Here is a 21,359-nt window from a genome sequence, read left to right on the forward strand (position 1 = left end):
TCAACTCTGAATGAGCTATCACTCCCACTTGTTTAATTAGAAGCTGAAGAGCTTCACAGAACTGCACCCAGGGCACTGGAACAGTCAGTTTCTTTTAACTGGAACACACTGCTGGGATATCGAACAAATTCAAGTAAACAAACCAAAACTTCACATGTCAGAAGTGTGGGAAGGGTGAAGATGTTTCTGCCCTTGAAATGTAATACAAGAGGAAAAAAAATGAAACAAAAAACTTTTGCTGCAAGATAAAATGTAATTATGTTCTAAGTATTAAGAAATTTTCTAGAAAAAAAAAAGTAGTACAATGGCATCTTTCTCTACTTTACTGTCATGGTCTACATTGACTGAATTGTGTATTCAGTGAATTGTGTATCGTACACTTATTTTTATTTGATGCATAGATTTTTTTTTATTATTTGTGTGTGTGTGGCATGCATGACTGCAGTAACAGGGAATCTTCCCTTTTCTGAAGAAGGCACCTACAGACCTTTTTCTAGAGCAGCGATGCTCAGAGGCAACAGACCTGCACAGAAAACAACTGCCAGAAGCATAACGTATACATCTCCGTTAATTAGCAATTAACACTCTGATGGGAACAGTTTTGTAGAGGGAAACTCTGCTAGAGCACCCACACCGCCAGTGTTCCAGGGGTGTTGCGGTGGATTAGCCGCAGTGTGACCCAGGAGGCCCTTTAGCACCTGGAGGACATTAGACATGCTCCTACAACACAGCTTTCTCTTTGGTTTCCCCAAAAAGTGCTCCAAGCCACCCAGTGCTATCAGCTGGGGCACAGTCTGCAGGGACGACAGGGATGCACCTTTCCAGCAGCTTTCCTGGCCCAAACCAGCGCTCCTCGTGTAACCACACTTGTCGGGACTCAGGAGTTTTATCTACATCTGTCACTGCTGTTCCCAGTAAAAACTTGGAACATGGGTAATTTTTCCAAGATCTGTCAGAGTTCAACAGGAAGGGAATCGCGACTTACACTCAGGCAATTAACAGGCCCATGCTTCCTCACAATATGGGACATATGTTGCAAGGGGAAGGAAAGGGACAGCTGAAGGAGGGGAAGAATAGATAAATAAAAGCTGACATGACAAACGCATTACAAGCATCTTATCTCTGTGCCTGTAATCTGCATGTCAGATTAAGTGCAGATCATTAAAATTATTGTCCTTTGAGAAGGAGTCCACAGATTAGACTGAGGGAAGAAGGCCAATGGGAAGGACAAAGCTGGCCAGAGGAATGATGGAAACGATCTGTGTACAAACACAATTTGTGCTCCCAGTTTGGTTGTTGTTTTCGGTTTTCTTTTGTTGTTTGTTTTGCTCTCGGGTTCCATTGTTGAACAGATACCTCCAAGTTAAATGCATGAAAATATATCAAAAAGTCAGCTGCTTTAAGTATATCTATATTAAGTCTCCCTCTCCAAAGAATTCATGCTGACCTTTAAGCTACGCAGAAAGCATCAGCAGCCATGGACTCGTAACAACTTCCATGGAATTCATTTCTCAGTCTCAGGCTTATAGAAACCTTAGATAATGTAAACTGTAGCACATGAGTAATTACTACAAAGAGCACACAGCAAAACACACACATTGTTCAAACCGCGGTCGGTAATACCCGCTCTTACCATAGAAATGATAATGATACCAGAGAAACAGCTCTGGCACAGAGAGGGGAACTTCGTAGCTTATCCACCCTTGGCAAAAACATTTGCAAGTAAGGAAGACAGAAAATATTTTTATGGGAAGTAGCACAGCAATGTAACACATTTTTCTTTATTAACTTTTCTTTTGTTGTTGCAAAGAAAACCGAATGTAGTGAAATGAACAAGAAACTGTTGGGGGAACACAAATAGCAGGATGGGAAACTAAGAACTAAGCCTTGACCTATCCACAATAAAGAATTAATTATGCTGCTTCCCCTACAAGCCTGCTATAACAGAATTGAGAATTAATAAAAACTGTATATGTAAACCAGGTCACAGGTGTTCAGGTTTCATCGGTTTAAGTCTTCAGACCACAGATACAGCATTAAAAATGAGTTCTGGACACACGCCCCCACAAGATCTTTAATACAACATTTTGAATGAAAACAGATTTTAAAAGGAGGCGGCACCGGTGGGTTCTTTGGTCTTTTCAGTGTAGAAGAGAGGTCAAGAACCAGCAGATTAAAAAAAAAAAAAAAAAAAAAGGGAAGGGGAAGCGGAGTCAACCACTTATTTAATGCACAAGTGTTACGATATTTGCAAGGACAGTAAAAAAAGACTAAAATCCAACCTTTTCCATCTCTATTGAAGTAGTTACGATGGATGTGTAACTAGCCTAGCACCAGCTGCATGAGGAAACGCACCTAGCATGATACAGGCTGTCCCAAAAAGCTTGCCATAGCTACTTCAGTTAAAATCCAACATTCATTAAGAGATATTATGAAAATAAATTGAAAGAATGAAGATAGAACAAAATTGGAAAGAGCAATAGTTACGCAGATTAGCTAAATATAATCAGCTGCTTTAACTGATTTCTCTAATTTCTATTTACATAAATTAGAAAATGCATGTGAACCTCTCCCTTGGCCAATTATTATCCTCAAGCCAAACATACTTCAGAGCTGGACTAGAGCAAAACACTGCACTTCAGTAGATGCTGCAGAAATCACGTGAGAGAGGGAAATTGTGCAGTTAACGACTACAAATCTTGAATGTTTGGGAGAGGACTAACAGCAGGCCCTTGAGCAGGAGTTCATTACATTTGTATTACTGCAACTAAATATATTTTCATCTCAAGGAACTTGCTGGGCCTTCAGTTCCAAACTTAAATCAGTCTCAGAATATATGTGAATACATGTTCTTCCACATACTTTCTTCAAATCCTACTGAATCATTATTAGCTGTGCTCTGCTCACTGAAAAAAAAAAAAAAAGATACAAAAACAATACAAAAGCCAAACCAAAAAACCCACAAAATTTTCTTAGAAATCAAACCAAAAGGAACAAATATAGATTCTACTCAGGATGTAACAATGAGTATCGAAACAAAAATGAAGCCAAAATTTAACTTAAAAGTTTGCTTAATTTGAAGTCTGATTTCTTACAAGAGGAATGTTCGTACTGTGGCAGACTCAGAAAAACGTTTTAGATGATTCCATTTTTCACATTTCCCTTGCAGCGTTTCCAGGTGCATGTTAGAAGAAAGCTTTCAGTGCCCCTGACAGCTTGCTGTTCTGCTTGACAACTGAAGAAATCCAAACAAAGCCATAACTCTCTTCAAGAGTCTTACCTTCATGTTTTCACTACCACAAAGACAATCAACAGAAAAACAAACCAGCAGAAAAACAAACCAGCAGAATACGAGATCTTGTTTCAAAAGCACAGTATTTTAGAACAGTTTATGTTTGTATAAACTGACTGTAAAACACAAATTTCAACAACCGGCAACAACAGCAAAATGCATCCTACAAATAGGAGTAAGGAAGAAAAATATACCTAGGAGAAAGTTAATCCAGCTCTTTCAAGTTCATTTTCAAATTCACACCTTACCAAAGATGGGCTCTGAACTTTTCCACTGATACTTCTTGACTACAAACCCTCTCTCTGACAAACAAATTTCCTATCATATCAAAACGCAACAGAATTCTGCAGTCTCCCCATGAAATAACATACTGCAACTTAGTTGTACACCCAAGTGGCAACTCTGAATGTCTATTTGCTGGTATATACAGTAGTTACATTAGAAAACTCACATTAAGAAAGAAAAACTACTTAGGACCTGGACCGTTTCTTGCTAAGCAATTGCACAGTAATAATGCAATTGTATCCTGAACCTCTGCTACATTAAGGGCATTAAAAGCCATACCAAAATTGAATTTGCTGTCCTTTGCTAATTTATGGGGATCCCGTAATAATAAAATTAAAAAAAAAAAAAAAAGTTTTGCAAAGCTTTTTAACATAATAAATGGAAATTTTTCTCTTTGACTCCACAGGACACATTTAAAGTTCTTGCTTAATGCTGAAGCTGAACGCTACATCAGAATCACAGGCATGGAAATCAGAAAATATAAAAGGATTACATATAACTGAAAACATGTTCCAAGGCTCAAAGCAAGCCCAAATGAAAAAGTATTAATGGCTAAAAAATATCATTAAGGATTAAAATCTAAGTTTCAACTTTAAAAAAAAAAATACGTACAAAGATATTTTATTTTGAGGGTGTGGTTTCAAAATAACATTTGAACTGCATTTGACACTTTTTTTAAAGAAGATTTTAAAATATATAAAAGCATACCATGCTAGCTGCAATATTTAATAATGCATAAGCACTAAGTTAGGTAAAAGAATCATCAAATCATGAACTGCAGGCACAAATATTTGTAAAATAACTGCAGTTTCTTAAGAATAGGGCACGGCCTTCCCTCAAGCACAGTGTGGGTACAAAAAGGATGTGGAGATGCTTGGATGCATCCAGAGGAGGACGACGAAGCCAGCGAAGGGCTGGAAGGCATGTCCTGAGAGGAGAGGCCGAGGGCTCTCGGCTTGTCTGGGCCAGAGGCCAGGAGGCCGAGAGGAGGCCTCATTGCTCCCTGCAATCCCCGTAGGTCCCTTCCAACTGAACTACGCTATTCTAGAAGAGTCGAGTACCACTTAATTTCAGTGCATTATAATTACAGACCTTTCCTCTTCCCTTTGGTAACACAGACCAGAGGAACGTAAAGCAACTTTGGAAATAAAAAAACCACCCACCTCTGAAACCTGCCTGGTGTCAAGTTTCTGTCTAGCGGGAGATTTAACAACAGTCTTGAAAACAGAGCTGAAACAGCTTCTTACAATGGAAACTCTGACAAACCAAGGACTTCAGCTATATCATGAACTGTCACTAATATTTTTTCCTTTCCCTCATGTCATACTGAAATTTCCATTATGTTCTTTCATTTGCCTTTCTTTTCTGTAAAGGTAGCAAACTAAAAAGCTAGGGTTTCTTGTTTGTTTGTTTGTTTTGCAACCTGCCTTCTAGTTTCACACAGGTTTATTTAATTCTTCACATGCTCACTGACTTCAATCATTACATTTATCCTTTCAGCTTTACCTGGTGACTTCCTAAATGAAGCTTCAGAAAACTGAAGGGAAAGTTTGATTCAGCTGTTTATCGTGGAATTTTTATTTTTTCAAGACTATCATCCCAAGAGCGTGAATGCTCTTTGATTACAATCAAATATAATGAATGAGAATTTCAGAAAAACAAACAAATGAAAGAACCCAAATCATCACTTCCTGAACTTATTAGTTAAGACACTTAACTTATCAGTGCAACACCAATAAGTTGCTACAAACTATCATAAAACTTGGAATTAAAACCAGCCATATTTCTTATAGATTTTGACTGTGCAAGAATACAGAGAAAAAACACTGGAGTGCAACATCCTCCATTAAAGAGAAACTGCAGAAGCTTACTCTCATAAGGACAGAAGTCAGGTTAGAACTTATTTAGTTTCCTGAAAAACATCACTTCTGAAGCATTAAAAATAATAATAATGCATTAAAAAAAAAAAAAAGTAGGCAGATCTATTGCTTTCATTCTTGCTTATGTTTCCTCATTTGGGAAGATGAGACTGGATTAAAATTTTTAGCTAGCTTCACAAAGATTAGTACTTATCAGACAAAACTATTCCTCCATTGCTACAGTTACAACAGTAGAAGGAATTCCAGCCACAGAGGACCAAATTCTGGAAATGAACTGCCACACTAAATCTGGCAGGGGACTGCATGCACCATGAGCCACTAGCTGCCTGATGAGAAGAGGGAGGAAAGTCAGCACTGTGCAAATTACAAAACATAAGAAAGATAACTGTATAATTTAAACGCAGCTCCAACTATTTTCTATATACCAATGGAAATCTGTAATGAACATCTAAATAATTCCTTAGCCAGAAACCACTCAGCCATCCTGAATGGGATTCAGCAGGAAATGCAACTCCATTATAACGGAGGACCACAGACTGACCCACATAGTACTGCTCTGAAGTGGTGAGTAGCAAAAAAAATGGAGGATATTCACAGAATTTCATAGTAACATTTTGGAACAGAGACAAAATTGCGCGCAAGATTCGTGGTAAAACCGTGGTTGCATTCCTACCATGCCTTAACAAGGCACGCAACATTTTCACTGTATGTATTAGCCATGCCCCACAGTCGCTCTGCAAGTCTCTACTTGAAGAAAGAAAAATATATTGCAACATCTTTGAAAGGCACCTCATCTACATTCGGTTTCACAAAGGTTTAACTTCAGGAAGTACCAACTAACATCAATTTTCACAAAAATACCACAGAATCCAGAATTTCATCAACTAATAAGTAAATACAACATTCAGGATAGTCAAATACACTCTAAAGCATTAGCAAATGACCATTAAAACATGTAATGAAGGAAACAAGCAAAAGGTGAGCTAATGCATACACAAGGTACACCTGCAGGTGAAGAGGGAGGGAAGAAGGTGAGGGAAGAGAAGGGACAGCAAAAAGCCTCATCAGTAAGCATGTGACATAGAAAAGGAAGAACAATAGTTGGGTGTGGTTATTTTACAATTAAACACTGAATAATGATAGGAATTTGGCAATAGCACAGAATATGTGAGATTACAGTAGTTCATGTTCTGGTTTGCTTGCATATAGTTATCTTCCACTGTATCAGTTTTCAGTTTCTCAAGGTTAGTAGAATTTATTAAATTGGTGATTTTTTTTGGTGGCTTTGTATTCATTTTTTTGTAATTGAATATTACATTAACAGAGAAAAATGCTGCCTGTCCTAAAATGTAATTCAAACCAAAGGTCCTCCTAAACATACAATGTATGAAAATTAAAAACAGGGAGTTTGGGTTATGAAAGGAAGCCATATGACTAAAAAGAGAATCCATTTTCCAAGACACCCACACAGACGAGAGCTTCTGATGTGAAAAAATGGTCTCTGCAAAAGCTAAATTGTACAGATTATTTTCATGAAAAGTTAGAAGCTGCACTATATGCAGATTATATGATATTTACTGTGAGGAGATTTAAGAAAGATAACATTTTTTTATTTGCATTATCACAATGACTTGATTGTTCACTGTATACAATATAAATACCAATAGTTATTTAATTGAATAATTGTCTTCCTTTAAAATTTACACAGGCAAAGATGCCTGCATAGATTTTCCAGGCTTGTTTCCTTCCTGCTGCAGGCAAGTTTTGGCTACCTTCAGAGTAAGACGCAACAAAGCGTACTAGCCAACAAAGCGTTTGTGGCTTACCTTGGCACTGAAATCCTTGTTTCCCAAATCCCCTGCATAGAAAAAGAAAATAAAAAAAACACCTGTCTTAGTATGTTTAGTTAACATTTCCTTTCACTGATCTATAACAACGTAGAAATAGTTTATTATTAAATTACTTTAGATTTTGCTAAAATAGCAACAGATTTAAAAATGTATACCACAGAACAGCCCACCCATTGCAAAACAGAGAACAATAGCTGTCACCGGCTACATAATTCCAGCTTCTGGCAACAATTTTTTTTATTATTATTATTTCACAAGGTATTTTGGATCTACAATTATTATTAACTGGGATTATCGCATAATATTTCAACTCGCTTAATGCCAGATCTATACTTAACAGCAATATAAAATAACCCAAGCTCCAGAGAAGACCTAGGAAACAAACACGACAGTTTCTAGTCCCAATTTTAGCGATGCACACCAGTGCCTCAGCCTGTTGTACGGAACAGAGGCAGGTTAAAGAAGTTGCTTGTTTCAATATAAGTGAGACAACGGACCCACTGGTTTCATACTGGTTATTCTTCCAGCTTACTTCCTTCATTTCCCTAACAACCGTGCACGCAGTCCTTCCCCAGTGAATACAGCCACACACCCGTGTCCGAAATGCTCTCCAAAGTTACAACACCTGCGGCAAATTGCCCCATTGTTGCTTGTGTTTATTTGTTTACCTTTAAACATTCAACATTCTCTTTCCACAAAAATAAATGTTTGGAGTATCTGACCTATAAACGTTTCTCTGCGTTTTCCCTCTTTGTAGGATGTTTTTCATCTGGAGAGCTGGAGCTGCTTACGCCAAGAGAGAAACCCACCAGAGGCAGACACCGCAGGAGCCAGGCAGGAGCTGCTCGCAGTTAACACGCAGTCTAATTAGGAACTTTGTTGAAGTGATTTTTAAGAAGTTTATCCATTTTCCCACTTTTTTATTAATTTATTTAGAGAAGAGACAAACTCTTTACTACGCTGTTACATCAGGTGGAAAGGGATGTTATACAGCTTCACATTTTTTCTAAATTCCTATTGAAAAGACGCCCAGGTACTGTTATAGATAGGCCCAAACTCAGAAACCCAGAAGAAATACAACGTTGCTTGCTTACTTGGCAGCCTGCAACTCTACCCTAATGTCACTCTGTTGCTATTATCACTTGTCTTCACACAAGTAGCAGGCAAGGGTGCCAATGCAATTGTGGGACAACAGAACTAAGAACACGAAACAGGCTTTAGGTTGTTTGTCTTGTTTGTTTTTTCTTTTTAGACGGTCTCTGTTGTAAAGGGCATTGCTATGGTATCTGCTCCAACAGTCCCGCCAGCCCTTTGTGTCCGAGCTGAGCGCCCCCAGGTCAGCGGGGAGCAGCACCCCACTCCCTGGGCAGGAGCAATGTGTTTTAAGGAAAAGGTTTGGGAAATACAGCAGCACTTCAGAAACCAATCAGGTAGTTTAAGAAGACAGAGAGGCACGGAATTATTTCAGTAAATATTACATGGTCAAGTGTAATCTAAGAAAAAAGTCTCTCTGCACAGTTCATTGAAAGGCTGTTTTTACTATTCCTTATACCTTAAAGCATATGTTAATAGCCACGTGTCGTTCTGGAAATAGATGAAGCATTTTTCACGGTGCATGGCACTTATTCAAGACCTGTCTATCTTCAGCCGGGGAACCGAAACAAGTTTCAGAGCTGTCACATGCTCCTTTGATGAATGCTCGGAGCTTCCTAGCCTCACTAGCAGGAAAGGGCTAGAGCGCAGCTCCTCTTGCCACCTGTCAGCAACAGGATATCCTTTCACTTTCAAACCCATCCTGTTGTCAGGTGCCTTTTCTCACCGCGGCCCTTGGCTTTGTTTTTTATTGTGCCACTTGTCGCTGCGGACAAGAAGCCCGCTGCGTTCCCACACCTGCAGCGCAGCCTACTCTGGATTCATTTTGAGGCACTTTCCCAAGGTGCCTAACTTTTCCAACGCTGAACTTCGCTTTTTTATTTTTTTCCTCCAAATATGAAAAAAAACCACAAACCAAGGAAATAAAAGCAAAGAAGCCGTCCTGTTTCTTCCTTGTTTCTTCTACAGGCGCCCAGTCCTTACTCTCCCCCTTACTCCTCAAATCCATTTGAAGCGTTTCAGGAGCAGGCACAGCCTTCCCTTGGGCGTGCAGAGGGAAGGAAACTCCAGAGGGCAGGCACGGGGCTGTGCCCAGGCGCATGAGCACACGCGGGGCGCGCTCCCCGGCCGGCTGCAGCCCCCCCAGCCCCTCGGCGGGCTGCGGCCACCCTGGGGCGGCAGCGGGCCCCCACCCCCTCGGGCACAGGGCCCGGCCGGGAGGTGCTGTGCCCGGCCGGCTGAGCGAGGTGGGTGGCTATAGGAAGAGTTTTCCTCCCTCCCTCCCCGCCCTCGCTCCGGCTGCAGGCTTTTTTTTTTTTTTTTTTTTTTTTTTGACTCGGGACGACGGCGGAGGGCGGCGGGGGCGGCACCGTGCGCACCCCATGCCGGGATGTGACGGGGGGCACGGCGCGGTGCCAAGGTGAAGGCAGGGAGCACGGCGGGGGGCACCCCCAAACACCGGGACCGGCCCCCCCCCCCGAGGGGCTCAGCTCCACTCCCAGCACCCGGTGGTGGTGGCGGGGGGGGCTCGGAGCCGGCCGGGAGGAAAACGACGCTGCCCGAGGACGGCGGCACCGGGGGGCTCCGGAGGGGAGGAAGAGGAGGGAGGGAGGAAGGCGGCCGCCCCCAGCGGGAGCCCCGGAGCGCGGCGGGGAAGGAGGGAAGGGAGCCTCACCAGATGAAGTCGGTGCAGTGGCTGCAGAAGGTGGGCTGCTTGAAGAACCGCGCGATGAATTTGTGCTCCTTCACCTCGTGCACGTTCTTCTGCCTCAGGGCTCCCTTGCGAGCGAAGCGCCGAGCAGCGTCCGGGGCCGTGGCGGGCTCGGAGCCCGGGAACACGTCGGCCATAGCGCCTTCCTCCTCCTCCTCCTCCTCCGCCGCCGCCGCCGCCGCCGTCCGCCCCGTCCGGCGGCCGCCGAGCCTCTGGCCCCGGCCCCGGCGGTGGGCGCTGCCTCCCGCTCCTGCCTGACGTCGGAGCGGGGCGTAGGGAGCGGGAGGAGGATCCCGGCCCCGGGCCCCGCCGCCTCCTGCTCCGCCCGCGGGGGCAGAGCGAGCCCGGGGCGGGGCGGCACCGGGATGGGGGGGGGGGGGCGCCGGCACCTGCTGCGGGGCTGCCTGCCTGCACGCACAGTGCACACTGCTCACCCATTGCACGACCCCCCCCCCCCCCCCCGACACCGACACCCCTCCCCAGCACCGGCCCTTTCCCCTCCCGCAGCCCCCAGGGGCGCACTGCCCCCAGGCCCCGTTACCCCCACCTTGCCCCGCAGGCAGCCCCCATCTCCTGCTGCAGCCCCCCGTGCCCAACTCTTCGCCTGTGGCTGCCTGCACAGCACGCGGCGCTCAGGAATCCTTGGTCCCTTTGCCTTGCACACCCAGTGCTCACACGTTGCTGGACGTGGAAATGTGACCTGCACCTGGCGTTCAGCCAGTGTTTCATACACCCAGGAAAACAGCGCATCAGGCATGGCTGCGTGGGCCTGAAACTGCACCGTACGCGCTAAACAAAGAGAACGAGTCCTAAACATCCCTTCTTCTAATAAATACCATTCCCACGGCCACAAGTTTTCACTAGGGAGAAGGGATGCCCAATAAAAGTTCCCCCACCGCACTGCACACCCATACGTCTGTGTAAGTATGTGTCATATCTGTTATTTCACAAGAACGAAAGAAGGCTAATTAACTTGAGTCTTGCTGATGGGAGAAGGTGTGCACAGGCATTCACCACAGAACAGAAATTACTCGTTACACGTTATCTGTCCCATTCCTAATTTTCAAACCCAGCTTTCTGGGTGCAGCCCGGATGAACTGGTATGGCCGTGGCCCGTCTCCAAGTAACTGGCACAGGGATAGACCTGCTTTTTTCCTAAGCTTATGGAATCAGCCCATATGCCCTATAAGCTGTTGCCATATGCCCTTCCTTCATAGATTCCTATTTTGGAAGCAACTATTTTCAAATTTGATAGGAAATGCAACACAACAGAATGATTTTTCATTTGGTTTCTACCTATCATGCACAGACGTTTCAAATCCCTTATTCCCCTTCAGAGGGAATGGATTTTTCTTGTCTTAATTAACTTATGCCAAAGCATGAGGAGCACTAAGAAACATTTTGTACTCTCATTAAGTGCTCTATCAAGAAATACGGAATGTATTTATTTCCCTTCCTTTAGTGCAGTGTTACAAACAGAGCTACCGAAACTGGAGAATCCGCCTGAATTAGACAACTCCCATTGCACCGGGTTTGGGGGAGTCTGTACATTTTGTAGTTCCTTACAATCTCACAAACCTGCTGAATCATTTTGGATTCCAGTTGCTTTCCCAGGAGTGACTCCAGTCAAGATTCATTCACTGAAACACTGGCGCGTGTCCCAGGCTCCTATTTCCAGCACCTGCTGATCGCCTCGTTAGGCCCCGGGGAAAAGCCAAACCCTGCCGGTTGTGACACTGCGAGATCACGCTGGGATCACTTTGCCTCTGTAAAGCAATCAGTTTATGTCAAACCCTACTAACTATTTGTACATTTTGAACAGGCACCTGAGGCAAGGGAAAAAGTCCCTTGTGTGTGCACAGCAGCCCTCAGGTAACTAGGTATACTGCTTTGACACTGTAACCTTCCCTTGATGTGTGTAAGGTGTAACTCTCCTGACTATTGCATTTTGGATGAACACCTCTTACGCAATGTTTTTATATATGGATATCTGTAAATATACGTATTCATCTTTAAACATCAAGAAGTTTTCACTATACCCAGGACACATCCACGGTGACCTATAACAGGATGCCACGTCCCATTCACCAGACAATTTCGGTACATGCTGTCCTAACAGCAGCATCCTCTTGCTGGGAGGCTTTCAATAGCCCCAACACCCATTTTTCCCTCTGAATTCAGGTCCTGTGGGTGATACAGGAACTCACGCTTCCTCTGCAGATTACTGGAGGAGAGATGCCTGCCAGCCCTTCCCGAGCGCACACATTCCCAGCAGCAGCCCCTGCCTTGCCCTTCTGCTTAGGGTAGTGTTTGCAATTTGTTTCTGAGTCAGGCCATCTGGACAAGGAGTCAGCGTTATCACTGTTTGTGTTCAGGCATACACGCGGTTATTTAATCAGAGTACCAGCTTTTCGAGCAAGCAGCTCTCAGAATTCCCGACTCCAAAGCACGGTTTATGGGGTCATCTGATAACAAGTTTACTCCTGTATGAATATTGGGTAACATCCTACAGAGTTCATCCCCACTGGAAGTTCCCATTGGACAGGGTATGAATTCTCTGAAGAATTCAGATGACTGCTGAAACACACAGCTCCTCTAGTCCTGTCTATATTTGCATCAATGTCATCCCCGCTCTGTAAGGACAAGCACCTGTGTCCATTTTCAAAGTGGTTTCTTAGAGTATTTCTGCTGCCTATGAACTGCCTTCTCTTTTTACTCATTTGCTGGATCAGTGTGCTATTGCCTATGTGACTTTCTGATCAAAAAGCAGTAAAAAGATGTCTCCTCCCTAAACAAAAAGGGCCGGAATTGTTCTGTCCTGATTTATGGGCTCTGCACAGCATCAGATTAACTCAAAGACAAAGCCAAGAACACCTTCACCAGTGTCTTAGGCAGTTGTAGCTCTGTTTTATTATTTCCTGCTTGTGAGAAGTATTCAACAAACTGGAATCACTTCCTGCTGGAGACCTATGAGGAAGTTCACAACCTAATTTCTCCCTATATTTCAAAACAAATTACAACCACTTCCTTTTCTAGAGAGTTATCAGAACAGTAGCTATTTTCTGAACCCCTTTTAGGAAGGGCTACTTAATCATTGCAAACATGTTGTCTAAAAATGATTTGCTTCATCCAGTCTCATCTTTCAAATGAATTTCCACACAGTCAGCTTATGAGACATTTGTATTGGCAACTATTGTGGGAGAACTATTTGCCATAAAGAGATCAATATCAATCATGAGTTTCCACTAAAATTCATGATTCAGTCAAATTTCAAAGTCAGGTTTTGCTGTTTCTTTTTCTGTGCAACACATTCTTTGTTTCTCCCTTTGAAATCTATAGAGTTTAGTTTTGAAGCTCCCTTTCTCAAGTCTGTTTGCCACGTTTTGACCAATAGCTGTTAATTAGGACATTATGTCCACTACATCTATAGGTTTTCCAGACCCTATTACACATTCCCCACCAAAATCATTATTCTTATTCATTTGCTTTGGTAATGATGTACTCCAAGTTTTCCCAAAACTCAGAAAAAGGTAGGATGTGGTAACCTAAACACGTGTGAGCGTTAGTTTGCCTGTTACTGGAGTGGTGAGAAGGAGGTAGAAATATTTTGTTTCTTCCTATATCAGCACTGGTATCTGTGTCTTTCTGCCTCTGTGCATGTAGAGTCTGTACACCTCCATGTCTTTCTGTACTTAGACAGATTCTCTTTTCTGCCTTTTTCCCCTCAAAGTTCCTCATGCTGTAGGTTTGGAAGTACTGGATCAGTAGACAGATTTTATTATTAAAGTATTCCGTGTGACAGCTTGTTCACACATGCTAGTACTAATGCGAAGGTTTGAGTATGCATTAAAACAGTCAGGAAGAAGGTGAAGCATAGAAAGTCTTATGAGAAATGGAATTTCACAGAAAGCATACTTCTTAAAAATTCAGGACAAAAAATGGTATGTGATATAAGCGATCATTTGCCAGGGATGAAATTGCAATTCATCGATACACCCTAATTAGCAAAGTCCTACTTTCCTTGCTACCTGTTAGACGGTACCGTTATTTCAACTGGTGTTTCCTTGAAAGTGGTGCAAAACCCTGTCATACAGATAGCTGGCAGCTGCCTGTGAATTCTCCTCGCAGCAGCCCTCCATAGAATTGGAAATAAATGGCTGGTGATATTTTATCCTCAATGTTCTGTATATCTTTTTTTTAATATATCAATGTTCTCATCAGAATACTGAGTGACAACCTATTGTTTTCTTTTCTCATATCTCAGGTGTATTAGAAGCATGCTGAAATATCTCCTACTTATAGAGCTGAATCAGAGCTTGAGGCTGTTACATGCTGAAGTGTGATGGGGGTCCTTTGGGACGTTTCATGGGTTTTTGTCTTTCTAGATTGTATAAATAAAAATTTCTGCCTCAGCTGGAATATTTGCTATCATTGTTGTTTTGCAGATTTTGGCCTTCCCACCAGTAGTCTCTCTGGAAAATTACGAATATCACTTCCAAAAAGTAATTCACATTCTTTTGAGTGCATCAGAACAATTCTCTTGTGTAGGCAAATTTTCAGTCTTCAACCGTACACACACACAAAAAAGGCAGAAAGACTCAGACTTTGAAATACAAACAAAGCACTCAAACCATGTGGAAAAGAACAAACCTCTCTTGTACTAGCTAAACAAGAGCGCCTCTATTACTTTGTTTAGAGAACCATGGCACACCGGTTCAAAGGAAACAAAGTAGGTGGTTCTTGCCGTGGACAATCGGCCCCTGAAATCCCTTGCCCAGAAGAACCAAGCACAAGGACCAGTGGTGCTGCAAGCAGCTTACAGGGGGCTCGGGGGGAGCAAGTCTCTGGAAGGGACAGATGTTGGTGTTGCTAACCACAGGCCACAGCTGGCTCTGAAAACTCCCTAACCTGAAAGCGGTCAGAAACTGAAATTCTTAGGAGGAAGCATCGTATCTGCTTGCCTTGTTCTCGCTTCTTCTGCGGTGTGCACCTGTGGCCACTGTTGGAGACAAAATGCTCGGTTAGATGGGCCCTGCCTGCACCAGTAATACCATTTTCTGAGTGTCATTTTCATCTTAAATTAAATACATACATATTTTTACTTTATCCCTGCAGATGAAAAGTTATCCTCAAAATCCTGTATTTTCTCCAGTCATTTTGAACACAAGTGTAAACTGTACAGGTAGGGTTTAAACTTGCAGGTAGGTGTGTGCATATGCAATCCCTCGCAGAGTAAAATGTGGCCATCAAAACATTAGGGAAGCAGAGTCACTACACTTCCTGATAGTCTGTTGTTATCACCAGGGTGCTTTTCTGACACTGAATAGGACAACAAATAATTTATTTTATACTACCTGACAGCTGGAAAACGGCTGTTTTGGAATATCGATACATCTAGCATCAGACAGCCCATACTACATCAGGACAAAGTTTCTTTATGCTTGTTATGGGCCATGTGATGTCATCTCACTGACACCAAAGTCAAATTTCCCACTATTTCAGTGTGAACAGCACGGTGTGGTATATTTTATTTATCATATTCATACAGATCTGCTATTGAAAGGGATGATAATTTTGTAAGAGCAAGCTCATTTCACCAAGTGAAGATGAGGTGTGAGAGCAGATGTTGTATATACGCTGTACTTCGAGATATCATTTTTGACAGCTGAGTATCATTTATCACAGATAAAGGGAACTGTAACTTACGTACCACAGTTGGTTTATTCTAGAGAATAACTCTGAGAAGAAAACAATCCTATCAGCTGGAATACACAGGATATGCACTTCTTTGTGCATGCCGCCATTCTATTATGATCTGTTGACACAGAGGAAGCCAAATATCACTCCCAATAACATTATTTCCAATTGCACCACGTCCGTCTGTGCTCTACACAAGTGTTTACATTATGGGAACACTAGTAATTGAAGTGACAAGAGTTTGTCTGGGCAAGAACAACTTTAAAATATTCCTTTAATTTAGAAGAACTGAGAAAAGAAAACACTGATGCAAAGCAGGCTGATGTTAATTTCAAAAGAAAAAAATAGTCAAAAAACTTAATGACCATTAACTGAAAAATGAAGTGTGGGAAACTACTCTGCCTCGAAAATATAACACAAGGAAGGACTATGCTAGTATCTAATGTTCATTTGATTCCACTCCGGAATTTTCATTTTCAAAACAAAAAAGAAAACCCCAGAACAGAAACTGTCCTTAAAAGACAGTAGAGTCTATTTTTGGTCTTTTAATCCAGTATTGTGGATTAAAGACCGAAAAGATTAGCAGACTAATACATATCATAACAAGGGAACGTCTCCTCAGGTTGTGTTAAGTAAATCTCACGCTACCATTCAGTTCCACAAGGCATGGTGACCTTAACAGCCCACAATTACTGCCTGTGTGAATACAAAATGCTACAGATGCTCTTTCACCAGGAATTACATTTTAAAATTGTTTTGTTCCAGAAAATATAATTTTAAAAATAAAACATCGTATCTACAGTGCTGCCAAGGAAAAAAAAATAACAGGGCTTCCCTTAGCCAAGTGCCAGCAGATTCTGTTCCAGCTGCATCATAGCACATGTGAGATACGAGCTGGACAGCCAGCTCGCTTTGAACAGGTTTGGAGCAGGGGTTAAGCCAACTCATCCAGTGGACTAATATTGCTTGACTGCACTCTGATATCCATGCAAAAACAAAGTGACCCTCTTGTTAATGACGACACGCTTAGGCAACATGAGGTGGGAAAATGAGGCTATTTCTAGAAATATAAAGAAAAATGAAATGTAGGTATTCTTGCTGCTGAGTTTGTGTGCTTTCTGAGTAAATTCAACTTGTATCATAAATATTATGCACTTCATAGGATGATCATGACCTGTTCTTTCCAAAAGATTTGTACTTCTCCTTTCAGAGCTCAGATTTACAAGAATGTCGCTGGTACTGGCTCTGGCCATGTCAGAACGACTGTAATTTTACTTCATTCTGATGCCAAAGTGCTGGCAACATCCTCGTCTCTCCATGTGCGATGAATAAAGAAAGAAAATTGACTTTTTTTTTTTAAACATAAGACTACTAACTAAATGCAAACCTACAATAAAAAGGTGTCTAGGTAACGACAAATTACAACACTAGAATCAAAATTTTCAGCTATATACAAACATGTCAAGACTGTCAAAGATGCTCAGCGGCCTTCTGGAAACCAAAAGAGGTAGCTACATTTTCCAAATAACCCAGTATGACAAAAATTTACTTTAATAAAGTGAGCACTTCTGAAAGCATGACCTTCATTTAGTTGTCTAAATAGAATTTAAGCCCTTCTGAAAATCTGATTCCAGTTATTGATACTGGCCCCTTCAAAATCTGCTTCCTCTTAGAAAGGCTTTGCCTTGGATTTATTGCTGAATATTAGAGGCTGTCACAAACTGAAATTAGTTTATTGATATCTTCCTACTCTCTAATGGTCCCCACTATAAAAGCACCATACTTCTTGGTACAATATGAGTCTGTGCACAGGATCCAGACACAGAACGATGTGATGTCATGAGCATTAGGCATAGGGAGCTTACGTAGCAGCAGGATTTTCTCGCAAGTGTCTAGCTGAAGACAAACTAATCTTTCCTATCAGAGTAGCCCTTAGCTCACCAACTTAAGTTTGAATATTCAAGTACACTTAAAAATCAGTTTGTGGAAGCTGACGGCCTTCCCTCTGGATCCAATGTTTTGTGAAATTTTCAGTTCTGAGACTGAATGTTCAGCCTTTTCGGACAACAGTAAAATGGGGAATTTTCACTTTTGCAATAAATTTGCAATAAATTTACTAAGAATACCAGATTAAAAATGTCAGGAAAAATTATAGTCAAATATTTGTGTTGATTAATGAAGATTTGGCATAATAACATGACAGGATTAGGGATTTAACTGACAAGTTGATTGCAGTTAGGTATAAGAACAGTGATGAAATGCCATACGAAAGCCCCAGTGAACCGCTGACAAGCTTCTGGCTGGCTCGTGAAGGTTTGGGCTTTGGCCATGAGGGAGATCAGTATCTATCTACTTTTTGATTACACCGTACAGAGCACAGGAGCTGAATAATAAAGAAGGTAGATTTAGTCATTTGGAACACTCTGGACTTCTGCCCAGAAAGAATTTAACAGATAATATTCATGGGTTAATATAGATCATAGGACCTCTCTAGATTGAAGCTGTCAATTTATTTGGCGATACCAATGGAAGCCTCTGATGCAGCCAAAACACATTGATTCTAGGCTACTTTTAGACACATGCTCTTTTCAATGAAGTTTCTAATGTAGATGAATATACCAAACAGCTTCTTGGTTATTGGTCCTCTTATCCATCACTTGGGAAGACCAAGGAATGGCAGTAAATAAATCCGGCGTTAGCTGGGCTTTCTGATAGTATCACGGCAATGTGCCAAAGGAGACAGAGCCAGTTTAAAAGCACTCTCATTTACCCACAGAAGTCCTTACCAGAAGGGATGGACCCAATCTAGGATGAAAACTAGCAAGGATTGCTCCACTGTTTCACAAAGCGGTAAGAATGCTAACGACATTTCTGATGTCCTGGCAGTGTAAAGTGCATTCCTGCAACACTGCACTTCCCCTGGAGAGCTTGCATCTGGTCCTGACCAGGTCTGAACTCTCCCCAGCTTGTAAACAAGGTGACAACCTGAGGCAACACACATAAATAAGCATAGCGAGGCTCTCACAAAAACCTGTGGCATCTGGCTTAATAGAAAGCAGAATAATGATGAAGGGAATCTCAATAATGTAGTTTCAGGCTTGGTGGGTGAAAAGAATGAGTTTGGTTTGAGCTTGGAGAGCACTCTGTCTTCTCCAACCTCCCTGTTACCCTGGCTGGCATCTTCCTTGAAGGCATCTGTGCATCTCTGATGCACGGAGGCAAAAGGCAACAAGGTGGGATGAGACAAGAGGGTGGGAGGGTCTGTGGCTTGCTACGGTACCTTTGTGTTCCCCTGTCTCAAAACCAGGCCCTTGCAGAGTTGTTCACTGCAGATTCAGACTCACATAGAGGATAATTTGCCCTGAAGTCTACATAATTCAGCATTCCTGATGAAGAAATATAATGCAGGATTTTTTTTAGACAGATTTTAAAATAAGTTTTATCAGATGAACAGACTGTTTTACAATATTTGGGTTACAGTACAACTGCGAGAGAGATTCTCTGGATTTTCTGTGCAGGAAATGAGAAGGCGGAGAGGAGGAAGTGGCTTTAAAATGCTCTCTGGTTTTGTACACTGCGAGTTTAATGTATGTGAAAACTGGAACACCTTCACGCCTCTGAGAGGGAGCAGAGGCCTGCTAAAACCCAGAAGAAATCCTTGTTGCCAGATCTCTGGCATCTCAGGTTAATCAGAAGATGGCTTGGGTTGGAAGGGACCTTAAAGATCAAGGACTGGGTATTAATACAGTACTGGGTACTCTAATGCTGGACGTTCAGTAAATTGGTGGGTGCTTGAAGTGATTTAATGTCTGGGACTAAAATGATAATTATTTCACTAACTTCAGAAAAAAACATCCCAGAACATCAGTGGTAAATCCAAGTGCCATCTAACCCCAAAATATGCTACTAAGTGAAAACAATGTATATGCTACTAAGTGAAAACAATGTTTTTAAGAGTTATTCAGACACTGTTTACTTTTGATGTCATCGAGACATTCTTCCAGGTCAATATCAGTTACCAAGTGTTTACTTTCAGCATCTCTAAAGGTAGGAAATATAAACATTAACTGGAAAAGTGATTCAGTGCAGATGGATCTTGGCTTCTGGCTGGCTGAATATTTTGCTCATAATGAATACATAAATCTAAATTATCGATACTACTCTATATTAAATGGAACTGATATTTGGGAAGCAGAAACAGCCTCAGCTTGGCCAGAACTACATGCAATTAATTTTCTTTAAGACTAAAATGATGCAGTTCACCTTCTTACTATTTGTTATCTCTTCAGTGCAATGGAGCACTCACTTCAATATCGGATGTATTGAGTGGAGGCGATAAAAATGTTTGTGCAGGGCATAAATGAACTTTGAACAAATATTAATAGAACTATCTTGGCAACACGAAGGGCAATGATTGGACCCGTAACTTAACACCTGCTCCCACAGAGGAGCAGGGATCCAGCCGCTAGCCACCCGACCATCATCTCCTCGTGCTCCAGGGAGGGATGGGTGTACACAGGAACACCCAGCGCCTGGCATGTGAAGCAAGAGGATCAGAGTGAAAGACACTGGAATCTGAACATCTCAGTCTTGTAGGAAAAGGATGCAGCTGTTGGTCCAACCAAGTCCCAAGCCCAGCTTTCATGCCAGGAAGAGTGCCTCAGCAAGTGGACGCTGGCACATAAGGAAGGAACGCATTCAAGTCTCTTTAATATTTTATCTCAGTATCCCTAACCAATATATTCTTGGTGATGTGAGAAACACCTGCATTTTGAACTGACTAAGCTGTGTCATGCATTTTCTGGTTGAAGAACACTCATAAAACCTTGAGAGCAGCGGATAATGCAGACCCAACACTCATCATCCAGAAGGACAGACAGAAAGTCTGTGGCAGGATCAGAGGTGTGACACATCCTACAACATCATGAAAATTACAGCATCAGCTAGAGAAGCAGGCAGACAGATTAAAGGAAGGTCTGGCTCATTAGCTGGGGGAGCTGTTACTCTGCAGTGACCTGACCTGGAGTCTGGCTAGTTCTTGCAAACTTTCTGCATAATATTTCTCGGAGAGACTGTTTCCTGCCTGGAAGTCTTTGTCTGGCTCCTTATTAGCTAGCGTCCCAATTACCACAAGGTATTTTCCTCATCTTGACAGCTCCAGTTGACCCCCTGGTATCAATGAAGAACGCTGCTGCATAGAGTGCTTTTCATCATCATTTTTCTTTTGCAACCCTCTATTTTTTGTTTTTAAACTCTTCAACATGACACATTTTTACCTTCACTTGTAAGGCTTTGCTGGTACATCCTCTCCCCATCTCTTATTTGTTACTGAAACTACTCCGATCAGTCAGCGATGTCAGTCTCCATCATTAAATTGCTATCTTTTTCAAACATGTGCTCTTGATCTCTGCTATGCTGCCCTTCATACTTTTGTCTTGGCAACACAACTTCTGTAAAGTTCATTCGCATCCCTCCTACATATTCTCCTTTTAGGTTGTGCTAGCACAAAATTGGGTAACAGACTACTGTGATACTGATACTCTGCACATCAT

The 21,359-nt window shown here is 42.1% G+C and overlaps 1 protein-coding gene across 3 annotated transcripts in view; it reads right to left on the reverse strand.

The window, feature by feature from the left end:
• The window catches only part of PRKCA (protein kinase C alpha), a 155,234-nt gene extending 144,865 nt beyond the window's left edge, over nt 1-10,369 (reverse strand). The window contains exons 1-2 of one of the 3 annotated variants that reach the window (XM_040530045.1): nt 10,075-10,369; nt 7,284-7,315 (exon numbers count right to left, since the gene is read on the reverse strand). In XM_040530045.1, the coding sequence (XP_040385979.1) occupies nt 7,284-7,315; nt 10,075-10,247 (205 nt within the window). In that variant the 5' untranslated portion in view covers nt 10,248-10,369. The remainder of the gene's footprint in view (nt 1-7,283; nt 7,316-10,074) is intronic. The other 2 variants (XM_040530046.1, XM_040530047.1) reach the window with 2 other exon arrangements.
• Between the last annotated feature and the right edge of the window lie 10,990 nt (nt 10,370-21,359).

This window comes from Cygnus olor, chromosome 18 (assembly GCF_009769625.2).
Source record: "Cygnus olor isolate bCygOlo1 chromosome 18, bCygOlo1.pri.v2, whole genome shotgun sequence".
Taxonomy (NCBI): Eukaryota; Metazoa; Chordata; class Aves; order Anseriformes; family Anatidae; genus Cygnus; species Cygnus olor.